Source organism: Mastomys coucha, unplaced genomic scaffold (genome assembly GCF_008632895.1).
Source record: "Mastomys coucha isolate ucsf_1 unplaced genomic scaffold, UCSF_Mcou_1 pScaffold7, whole genome shotgun sequence".
Lineage (NCBI taxonomy): Eukaryota > Metazoa > Chordata > Mammalia > Rodentia > Muridae > Mastomys > Mastomys coucha.
Genome location: NW_022196913.1, coordinates 80,624,584 through 80,637,037, shown reverse-complemented (window position 1 = coordinate 80,637,037; position 12,454 = coordinate 80,624,584). Strand labels below are relative to the sequence as shown.

Here is a 12,454-nt window from a genome sequence, read left to right as displayed (position 1 = left end):
AGGTGAAGCGCCGCGGGGTCGAGGGGACTCACCGGGTCCCTCAGGACTGGCCGGCGAGGGCGGTCGGAGCTCCGCGGGCCCGCAGCCGGGGTCACCCGGAGCTGGCTCCCTCAGGTAGTCCTCGAAGCGCACCTGCCGCGCTTCCCCGCCGCCGCCGAGCCCCCACAGGCGGCTGGCCGTGCCCCGCAGCAGCCGGCCGCTCTTGCCGGTGAACGTGGTCAGGTAGTCCATGCCGCCGTCCGTCGCCACGGTTCTCTGGGCCGAGGCCGCCGCGCGACAGCGCCCGCCCAGCCTGCCGAGCCGGGGGCGGCGGCTCCGCGCCTCGAGGCGACCGGCGCGGGCCAGGCCTCCTCCTTCGGCCTGGGACGGACCATCGGCCGCCGGGTCGGGGGTGTGCGGACGCACAAAGTTTCCGAAAAGTTCTGCCTGTCGCTGCTGCACTCCAATCCGGGCAGAGCTTAACTTAGCAAAGTATAGCTCTTCTTCCTGGATGGACCCAAGGTTAGAAACGCCGGAACCTTTCAGTTTCCCGCGCCGGTTCGAGCCGCCCTCCCCCACCGTCCCGCCGCGGTGGAGCAGGCCGGCTCCCCGTCCCGCCCCGCCCCGCCCCGCCCCTCCCCGTCCCGGACTCAGCCGGACTTTCTGGACAGCAGCGGAAGGGAGGACCCCTACCTAGCCTTCTCCCCGGGGCAACGTGGGGCTAGTAGCCGGCTTAGACACACTGCTAAGCACACTACCAGAAGTTCAAGAGCCCAGCAAAGTTTTTGCTAATGGTGTTGGAAACTCGAGTGACTGAGTGTGTGTGTGTGTGTGTGTGTGTGTGTGTGTGTGTGTGTGTGTGTGTGTGTCTGTCTGTCTGTCTGTTTCGGGGTTGGGGGGGATAAACCATATAAAAAACTTGCACCTTTAAAACAATCTTTAAGAGTGAAGTGATGTTGAGACTGCAGTCAGAGTTTAAATAATGCAAATGTCCATGTATTAGGTTCGCCGCGAGTTATGAGCCAATGCTAAATCGATTTTGCAGGATTCCAATCCAGAGAGGGCTCTGATGAACAGATCCACCTTTTAGGTGGAAAACAAGAGATTTGGAAAAGATCAGTGAGTTTTGACACACAGGCTTACTACTCGGTTTTGCTTCCTGGAAGATCTGCTTATTTTTTAATGTCTGTTTATACTTTTGATAGTTTTCCCGAAAATTAAATGAGCCCTCTTTTATGGAATCTCCAGTACCTTAAAGTCCTTGAGGAAAAGTTGTGAATTGCTTAGGACGTTAAAAGGCTAAGAACTCTGAATAATGGAGTCCAGAAAATGGAGAACTTATTTGCCTAGTTACTAAAGTACTAAAGATAATTCCTTCTGGGGCTGCTGCCCTCTGATCAAATCTCTTGACCCATCTTTTTTCCCCCATGCCTTCACCATTATCAGTTTAAATTCTCACTTGATTGAATAAACTTCAGGATTCTAACAGCAACATCAACTTTATATCTGGTTAAAAATATAGAATGTGTGGGCAGACTCCCCAGAGTGCCTAATTCACAACATTTAGGCCAAAGAGGCCAACGAAATTGCATTCTCAGCAAGCATCCATATGTTCAGAAGTGTTGCTTGGTTTAAAATCTGCTCCAGCCTTCCTTCTGTACCTCTTAAGGACATATTGGTTAGACTTGATGAGTACAATGTTTGTGATTCCCCAAACTCAGATGTTCAAATCCTAATCCCCACAGGAGGGTTTACTGAAGTTATTAAGTCATGGTAGAGGCTCTCTTGACCAGGGCTAGTCCCTTGGTAGATACAGCCTCCAAGAGCTCTCTGGCCTACCTGCCACAAGGGGATGCACAGCTAAGACAGTCTGTAACTAGAAGGGGGGCATTGCTAACAAAATCTGGCCTTGTTTGTTTTGGATTTCTAGACTATGTTTTCCATAAGCCACCCAGGAATGTAACTTCTTCCTTTTAACATTCCTAAGATCAGTGGTTAGTTTGTCTTGGTTATATCTGAGATTTACATTTCAGTAGAAGGCATTACTCAGCTTAGGACCTCCCTGAGTTCTCTGAGAGCATCAGCATGTGAGCCAGGGTTGGTAGGCACAGGCCTGCAGTCCTGGCTCTAATGGAACATGCTAAACGTTCAAAGCCAACCTGAGCATCCTACTAAGACGTCTCAAAATAAAATTTAGAGAGAGGAGGAGCATAGAGGAGAGAGAGGGAGGGGAGGACAGAAAGAGAGGGTACTTAAAAAATATGTTTAAAGAAAAATCTTGATAAACCTAGAATTACTTTTCTAGGGTATGTTTTCTATTTTCTCACTAAATGTACTTGCTTTTGTGGTTAGCATAAGCAAGATAGTGTTTGAGTTCTTAATACCCACTTTTGCAAACAGTACGAATCTGCATTCTGCTGTTTCAAGTACAGTTTTACAAGAAGTTAGCCCCTCTCCCTGTTTTCTGCATCACAGAAGGCAAAAGCTGCTGGACAAACTGTATGCCTTACTTACTGAATGCTTTACAAATTTGATTTAATGACCCCTAATACTTCTATACAGTCAACCTCTTGACCTGTGAACTACACCTGTTATCTGAACTGTCATCATCCTGGTGAAGTACCAAGCTTATCACCCAAATGTTACTTTATCTTCTACAGGACCCAGAGAATCGTGCACAGGCCATCAAATATGAACACTCATTTTTCTTGTTTCCTCCTCTTTCTATACAAGTTCCTTCCTATATTTTGACTCAGAAAGAAGTCCTTACTCCTGTCCCTACCTCTCCCTAAACTCTACTTTTGATCTTGGCCTGGTTGGCAGTTGTTTGTGATATGCCAGCCTATGAGTCTTCTCTTATCCTAGGTTGGCAACATAAATTTCTGTTGCCCTTAAAAACTTTCCTTGTCTACCATATTTGTTTGAAGGCTACCTTTTACTTCATTTCTAATGTATCATTGCTGGCATCTAATTTACATGTCATAAAATCCACCTGTTCAAAGTGAACAAATTGTGGAAATACCATTAAAACTGACTTTAAATGGTCCTACCATGTGAAAATAGGCCTCCTGTTTGTTGGACTTCCTGCTCTACTGGCTGCCCTGAGCAACCACTAGTATACCGTGTGTGGACTTGCTTTCACAAACACCTCATATAGAGAAATTGTGTAATGTTGATCTTTGAGGCCTAGCTTTCCCTTCATGTATCACCCCTGGACTTGTTTCATGTTGCAAATGAATCTGTATATCAGAGAATGCTCCCAAGGACAGAGGCCACATTTACCCATTTGTATGATATTTTTTGAGTTTTCTTGATTTTATGCTTATTATGAATAAGGTTGTAACCATCTCTATATCTAAGTTTCTTTGCTAACATACTTCACTTGAGTACATACAAAAGTTGGAGGTCTTTTATCTCCCAATTTCAAAAGATAATATAAAATTACACATTATATATTGCTATAAAGATAGATATACATCAATGTTAATTAATTAAGCATTAAAAAGTAAACTTTGTATGACATATTGGTTTTCAACAAGGATGCTAAAACCATGTAATGTGTTGCAGGAGGAAGAGGTTACTGTCTGCAAAAACAGTTCCAGAATGACTGGTAGCCCCATGACTGTTCCCTCATACCAAACACACATGTGAACTTGACATAGCTCAAAGAAACAACTATAAGTGCTAAAACCTTCTAACAAAGTAAAAGGAAAGATGCAAGAAATCTTAGGTTCTTGGATTTGGTAAAGGACTCTTAGCATTGATACCCAAAGCTCAGCTAACCTAAGAAAAACTCCTGTTTGTAGTCAATGAAATGCAGTTAGCAGATGATAAATGCCAGTTTCTTTGATTAGAATAGTGGAATTTAAAGGCATTTTGGTGACAGTGAAACTACTAATTTTTGTCCATGACAGGTATGTGGGCGTACAGCATGGTACTTTCTACAAAGGGCAGTTCCAAAATCTGTTAAAAGTTATATACCCTTCAATTCAATAAGTGTAAGCACACTTCTTATGATAGGTCCTATTTATGTCTGAAATGGTGGTTTTCTGTTACAATAGCAAATATTGAAAAGACTTTAAATGATAATGAACAAAGAAATAAGATGGGTATGTATTCAGAAATTAAAAACACTTAGTTCACATGTGCCTGCAACACCAGCCTGGGAAACTGAAGCAGGAGGATTGCTGAAGCCAGACTGGGCTGCATAGTAAGACTCATATGGTTCGTAAAAAAACTATATATATACATGTACATATATATATAAACATGGAAAACAAGGTTGAGAATATCTCTTATGGAACAAATTATGTTTCCCCATAAAAATTTTCTTAGAACATATAAGAAACTAGTGGACCTTGGGATTAAAGACTGTAGTCTCAGCTCCTTGGGAGACTGAGAAGGTAAGTTAAAAAGCTAAAAATCTGTCTGTTTTACAAAATGAGTTCAAACCAGATTGGACCACTAGTTGAGACTATGTATACACATGCACACACACACACACATACACACACACACACACACACACACATACACACACACACACAAACTGTATCTACACTGATGAGGATATGGCACAATGGATTAGTACTTCCCCAACATATGGGGCTCTCAATTCAATTCCCTGTTCAACAGGAGAAAAAGGGAGTGGGGAGGTAACTTGTTCCTTTCTGGTACAAGTAACTTAGATTAAGTGGGAGAGACTGAATTTTTATTGTTGTATAGTGTGTATACATAGCCTATTAAAATGTTTTCATAAGATAAAAAAATATTTCAATAAGGCTCTTCGGTCTTGTAGGAAGTTGTGAGATTGTGCAATGTTAAATTACTGTTACTCAGTTCTGGCCAAAACGTATTTAAGATAAAATGCTGTATTGCTTAATCACTAGTTCTTTCTGCAAAGAGTGCAAGCCATTCTTTCTCTGCAGGTGTAATCTTTATATCAATTAAGGTCACTGGAACATAGTACACATGGCTCAGAATGCAGTACTGCCTTAAGGACACAGGCCCTAAGGCCTGCCTTAGGTTTGCTCGCCCCTACTACTGGTAGTGCAATGAGAAGCAACTGACCTAGGCTCTCTGTCCTTTGGACTCCTTACCTATGAAAACAGAAATGCTGAGGAGATCTAATAAGAAAGGATGAGCCAGGGCTGGGGAGATGGCTCAGTGGTGACATGTGTCTATATAAGCATGAAGAACTGTTCCTCACCATCCATTTAAAGAGCTGTCCACAGTGACACACTTTTAATCCCAGTGCTTTCATTGGCAGGGGAATTGCTGGGGCTTGCTAGCCATCAGATCTAGCTTGAGTCAGGAGTCACAGGTCCCAGTGAAAGATCTTGTCTTAAAAAAAAAAAAATTGTATAGTTCCTACAGAAAAATTCCTACCCTATCACAAATGAGTGAACACACAAACACACTCACACAAACACACACACACATTCCATGAATGTAGATGACTACCTGAATAAGGGTATTAGTACCTTAGTAAAGGTGTTATTTTATAACTTTGTTATGACAATTATCTTGTTCAGTGCACTAAGTAATTTTATGGGAAGCAAATACGAGGTCTGGAGAGATGGCTCAGCCACTAAGAACGCTTTCTCCACTTCCAGGGCCCACGTCTGACTCCCAGAACCCACATCAATCATCTCCTAACTATGTGAAACTCCTGCTCCAGTGGACCTGACACCCTTTTCTAGCCTCCAAGAGTACCTGCTCACAGGCGGCATACAACATACATACACATAGACATAAAAAACTAACAGAGAAGGCATCATTAATTACATCAGGTTTTTTGTGTGCTCAATTTAAAAGCAATTATGACCTATATGCAGAATTTCCAATGAGGAAAACATTACTTTTGAAGATGTAATGCAGGTTTTCATCAGTCAGAGAGTAAATTTTACCCTCTTGCCTTAAGTCTCAAACATAATAGCCATATCTTATTCTTAGAGAAGGAGAACTACACTGTCTTTTCCTTAGTGATACCTTGCCTCATTGAAATCATTTTTTCACTAACATGTTTAAAGAAAGAGGAAATGCATGTAATAAAACAAAAATTGAAGGAGTATTAAAAGCTATATAGTGGTAAGTTTTCACCTCTGCAAAATCAAGGGTCTGTGGCATCTTTTGAATCCCTCCAGGAATCCTGTGTGTTTATAAACATCCACACTTAAATGTGCACTGGTGTGAACATGTGTGTACATAGACATGGATAGCCTTTCATTTTAAAGCATAAGTGGGAGTTTATTATGTCCATCAATTTACTTAAAATTTATGTTGAAGGCTTTTTTTTAAATACAAAAACATGTTAGAAGGACTTCATTGGTGATAGATACAATTTTGGAATTGAATTTATTGTAAATTTATTGAGCTGTGTTGTGAGTTCCATGGGTACCTAACTATATGACATTTACTTACCAAAAATTGTGATATGAATAAACTCATGAAAGCATATTGCCCATTGGTTGGAGCAGTGGTGTGTGTGTGTGTGTGTGTGTGTGTGTGTGTGTGTGTGTGTGTGTGTGTACTGAGATTATAGGTTGTTTAAACAACAGCTCCTTCAGATACCCCAGAATTTAAAGTGCACCTCAGACTCAGACACCATTACTTAGAAGAACCCTTGTTCTCTTGATTTTTGGAAACAGCAATTGCAGTATCTACTGTTAAATAATATCAGCAGCTTACCCTTAAATAGGAAAGTTTCAAATAACCTCCTTTTTATTTTCAGCTATCTACAGATGAAGCTGTGTGTCTCTAATGAATGTTAGCAAATGATTTACCACCGAGATGAATCAACCGAGTCCATCAACTCAGGCAATTTTTACTAAAAGTAGGAACTTAGGGAGATAAAAGGTGAGGAAATTAGAAAAACCACTCTGAATTTACTATCATACCAAAAGGTGTTATAATCAATCATTTGAAAATAATCAGAACTGTATCTCTAAAATACATTGGTTCATGCTTTTCAAATTTTCCTAATTTTGAGTTATTTATAGTTTAAAGAAACTGTCAACTGATTTGTAGGTTTGCCTTGCCTGATGCAGTTCTGGTTAATAATGTCTTTGTGATCCTTCCTCAGCTCCCACCCATATTGGTCAGTAACATTTTTCCAGGTTCTCCCAGTACAAGCTCACATCTTATATATTTATTGTTTTTTGTAAAGCTGACATCACATGACTTTTCTATTCATAACTCTCTTAGCATCCTTCCTGGCTCAGTGAGACTGTTAGGAATAGATCCTTTGCTTTGCTCATTACTTTTCAAAATACTTTCTAATGCCAGTAAAATTATTGGATCTTGGTGGAGAAATGGGATTTCACCAGAAAGCATGACAAGAACCATTTTGAGAAAAATCTAGACATTTTTTCCCTCAAATTGAAGCACCCTAGCACAGCGCATATCATGGCGAATCTTTAAACAGGATAGTAAAATGCAGTTCATGCTCTCATCAAAAGGATAGCCACATTAATAAGCACAGAAAAGAACTGGATCCTCAAGAAGTCAGACTATGTCAGACCATGTACCTGGCAACTATTATGGCATACAAATGCCAGCACTCAAATTTCTGATGGGAGAAGCAGAAACATTGATAGAGACAGACACTCAGCAGAGATGTTTCAAAAGCGTTAAGAACAGGGAATGTGTCTCTTTCACAATCGCTGCCTCAAGACCTGTCAGTTAAGCTACAGCACAGTTTGGTACAGAGCTAAACCCTGGTTACCCTTGACTTTAACTGTTCTTTTCTTTTTAAACCCTCTCTTCTCTCCTCCTTTTTTAATATTCAAAGCCTAGTACTTCTCTGATCACAAAAAGGGCCACACATACACTCCTTGTCAAATAGGAGACTTCCAAAGTGTCAAAGTTGCAGAAGAAAAGATGATAACTTATTTAGCAGTAGGTATGATCACAACATCAAAGCTTTGAGATGGTCTTTCAGTAGAATGGGAATGGACCTGATGATACTGCCCTGCATTAATAATCATTACCATCCTTACTATGCACCAAATAACTTCTTAATTCTGAACATTAAAAAGTATTAGTTCCCACCCTCGTCAGAAGACCATTTCCATGTGAGTGAAGCAAAATGAGGACCTAGCAATACCATCATTAAAAATTATAATTAAAACCTAGGTCACAATTCACATCAACTTAACATAGAATTATTTCTGTACTATTTTTACAGCCTCCTGAAGGTTATCATTACAATTGCATAATTACAGCCTTAAATACTCTATACCTGGAATGAGGAAGCTTCGGGGGCTTCTAGATCAATTTCACTCAGCTTATTGAGTGAGTGCCAAGAATACTACCATATCTACCTACAGTTGTGAGAACCCATCAAAGGAAGGAATAATGTTCTATTGTGTGGGCAAACATTCTAATTCCCCTTCTAGCCCAGGTTTTTGCTGATCCCCTGTGGTTGTAGTAGAGTGTGTGCCTGCCAATGCCATCCATAGCCCTAGTGTGCTCTCAGTTGCTGTACTTCAGTCCCTTTTTGTCTGCTCTCATTCCATTCTTTCTCCTCTCAGATGTACAGTAGGGCTTTTGATATTGCTCTAGATTACTGTATTTAATAAAATATTTGTACTTATGCTTTAAGATGCAGAAAACATTTGTGAGATATTAAACCTTATTTTAATGTTAATTTTAGATACCTAGATATTTTAGTTATGTGACATTTAATGATATTTAGAGATTCTCTAGGTTACGATTATTAAAAATTAATTGTCCTGTCTTGGAATATGTATTTTTTAAATGAGGAAAAGAAAACAATGAAAACCATAAATGAGAGGACAGTTATAATTTGGAGAGAATTTAACTCTGTTGCTCTTATGCCAAATCCAAGTTCCCAGTTTCACTCCATAGGATTGAAGCCTTTATCCACTCTTCAGGGAAGGCAGTCATGGAAACCAGTAGGATCTGAACCTGGTGTTATTTTAGCTGTAGATACATCCGAGTGTAGCAATAAAACAAGATCCTGCCTTCAAGCCCATCTATCTCTCCCAGGGTGAGTGCAGTGTAAGATCATTTTTTTATCAACATGCCACCCAGCCATGCTGCACTGGCAGGCAGCAGGCTGGCAGGACTGAACATTGAAAGAACTGCCTCCTTTCCTAAGCGTATGGTGCATGCCCTGCTCCTCACCACTCTGATCCAAACACCATTTGAGAATGAAGCTAATAATGTCAGGTGAATGCACCAGAAATGACAGCATACACAAAAAGAAACCCAAACCAGGACAGTGACTCCTTAAAGATCTGTCAGTAGTAAGCTGAGAGCTTTGATTTCAGTGACTCAGGCACTGACCACCTGCTGCTATTCTTTCTTTCTTTTACTTCCCAATCTGCCCAGAAATGAGCAGACCCAGCAATGCATTCACATTCGAAATTGCAGTCTGTGCTGCTCTAGCAGGCATACAGGTAAATCTGAGGCTATGCTACCACAAGAGAAGCAAGCAAGGCACTTCCATCCATCCCATCCTTTACCCAAGCACTCAGGTGTCAACACCGTGGTGACAATTACTGACTAAACTCAACAGGGACTGATTGGCTGTCATTTTATGCTTGTTTCTAGTTTTTATGTTTTTCTAGTTTCCAAACAATTGGGAACAAAGTGGGGGGGATGAAAATCTTAAAATATACAGAGAAATCTAAGTATTGTTAGGATACTGTGTTAAAACAAAGAATATGTGGACACATACAAGGATGTTTTCTCAATAAATACCATACAATGTGAACTTCCAAGCTATTTGTTGTCCCTCTTTAGTTCAGCGCAGTACTGCAGACATTGTAATAATAAACCCTCTTTCTCTGAATTAAAAACTCTAGCTTACAGTACTTCCTGTTGATAATGAGAATCAGCTGTAGAATTTTTTTAAACACGTTCCCCAGCTATACCCAGACACACCAATTCTCAGATTAGAGTGAGAATGCATGAATCTGCATTTTTTTTTTTTAAAAAAAACTATTAGGCAAGTTTAAGATGCTGCTTAAACACAATTCTTCCAAGTGATTTTACATATTTGTTTCATTGCAATCATACATTAAATTATAAAATTAATTCTGGCAGTCATGGAGAAGAAATTACATATATGCTTTATACACATGTTTGAAAAACAAGAAGCATTTTACTCTCCAGTGTAAGGTTGCTTCTACCTCAGCACCCAACAGAGGACATGGTTCTGGGTGGTGCAGAAGCAAAGTGCTGGCTCCTAAGTCAATCCCTGAGTCACTCTGTGAAACTTAAGATATAATCAAGAAGTTTATTAAGAAATTAAGTCTTACTATATCACCAGTTACTGAGGTTTAGGAGTTCATTTAATGCTGTAATTGAAACCTAGCTTACCAAGAAAGGTAATGTTTACTTTGCATTATTAAATCCTATGCAAGAAGACAACACAATTGATATTGCCAGGGTAATACGTTTGTTTTTTTAGGCACCTTCTGCCTCTTCTATACTCTGAAGAATATTCTGAGATTGCAAGACTGAAATTGGTCTCTTATGTGTGCTGAGAAAAATCTTAATGCAGTATAGCCAGAAACAAACCAACAAAGAACCAAAATAAAAACGGTAGACTAGAAAGGCACTAAAGCTGAAATCAATTATCTGTGATTTACACTGGGAGAACTTAGTTTCAAATAACCCCAGTTCGCTCAATAAATACTTTTTTAATTAGAAAATATGAATTTGAAGTTATTAAACATGTTTGTTTGGAAAATTCAGTTTTAGATTTCACATATTTGTGAAAACTAATAAAACTATCAGAAGTCTTTCAGAACTATAAAGAAAGTCTCACTGGTGGTGGTGGTGATGGTGTTGTTGTTGGTGGTGGTAGTGGTGGAGCCAGAGCTGAAACCCAAGGTCTTTTCTGTAATATGTTAGTATTAACCTTAATGTCAAGCTTGAGAAGAGTCTATATGTTTATCTAGGCTTCATTAGCTTCATTAACTTCTCAGCTAGGTAGACAAGGGCCAGGGAAGTATAGCACATCTCCCACTGGCTTAAGACTAGAGCCAGAAGAATCCAGGGCTTCCCCATAGGAAGAGGTGACACATCAAATTTCCATCCATATTTCACACAGGCATTAATTGCTCCTCTCCCCAGTCCACCCAAACATTGGCGAAACACCAGGATGGTCATGGTGATTCAGCTGTGTGCAGAGAAGGATCTTCTTAATGCTTAAATGCAGCTACAACTTTTCTGAAGGACTGGTCAATTGATGTATAACAAGAGCACATAATGCCTATTTGGGAGTTAATCTTTGAGTAAAGAGAACATGATAGATAATACAGACAGTGTTAGGCATATTATCTTCTGGACTGAACAAATTTAGATATACTGTCTTCTGACTTTTGGTAGTGTTCTATATACCAAGAACTGGAAAACCAATACCTATGGATCCAGTCTGGCTTTCAACAGTTATTCTGAATTACATGATATTATAACACAACCATGTCCAGTCACTTATTGTCTGTGGCTGCTATGGGTTTCATAACAGAGATGACAAGTTGTGAATGAACTTTTGACCCCCGAAGGCCTACAGTCTTTACTCTGGTTTGCTTCAGAAAATTTTTGTTGATCTATTCTGGCCTGCTGAGATCACTTTAAAACTACTTCATCCATAGTGCCATTTTAATGTCCCTTTAGATAGAATCAGCCACAAATCACCTCCAATGTTCAGGAAGATATTGAATCAAATGTATGGAAAGTTTTAAGGAACAAGATAAGATTCCTTCCTAGGCTGACAATGACTACTTTGTTTTTACTGCTTTAAAGAAGTTTGAATCCACTAGATGATGGTTTTATTTACGAACTGAAGATTTGTCTTTGACCATGTAAAAGAAATTAAAGTTTGGAGTTCAAATGATCACTGTCTTCCTCCATTTTCCATTTCCATTTTCTTCTGGATCATTTTTTATTAGCTATTTTCTTTATTTACGTGTCATATGATTTCTCCTTTCCCAATTTCCCCTCCAAAAAAAAACCCCAAAAAACAACAACAAGAACAAACCCCTGTTCCCACCCCCTTCCCCCTGCTAGCCACCCCATCTTCTCCCGCTTACTGGCCCTGGTATTCCCCTACACTGGAACACAGAACCTTCCCAGGGCCAAGAGCTTCTCCTCCTCTTGATGACCGACTTGGCCATCCTCTACTATACACATGCTGCAAGAGCCATCAGTTCCACCATGTGTACTCCTTGGTTGGTGGTTTAGTCCCTGGGAGCTCTGAGGGTACTAGTTCATATTGTTCCTCGTCCTAAGGGGTTGCAAACCCTTCAGCTCCTTTAGGTCTTTTCTCTAACTCCTTCACTGGGGACCCTGTACTCAGTTCAATGGATGGCTATGAGCATCCACATCTGTATTGGTCAGGCTCTGACAAGAGCCTCTCAGGAGACAGCTACATCAGGCTGGCTTGTCCTTTCTTCAGTCTCTGCTCCATAGTTAGTCTCTGCAACTCCTTCCGTGGGTA

General features: G+C 40.3%; 1 protein-coding gene across 5 annotated transcripts in view; it reads right to left on the bottom strand.

Moving 5' to 3' along the window:
* Oxr1 (oxidation resistance 1) overlaps positions 1-12,454 on the bottom strand; it is a 415,574-nt gene that overhangs the window by 66,185 nt on the left and 336,935 nt on the right. For 2 of the 5 annotated variants that reach the window (XM_031359078.1, XM_031359080.1), the window contains exon 1: positions 33-363. The exons of the other annotated variants lie outside the window; for them this stretch is intronic. In XM_031359078.1, coding sequence (XP_031214938.1) covers positions 33-231 — 199 coding nt within the window. In that variant the 5' untranslated portion in view covers positions 232-363. Of the gene's footprint in view, positions 1-32; positions 364-12,454 lie in introns of those variants that run through there. 5 annotated transcript variants of the gene reach the window in all.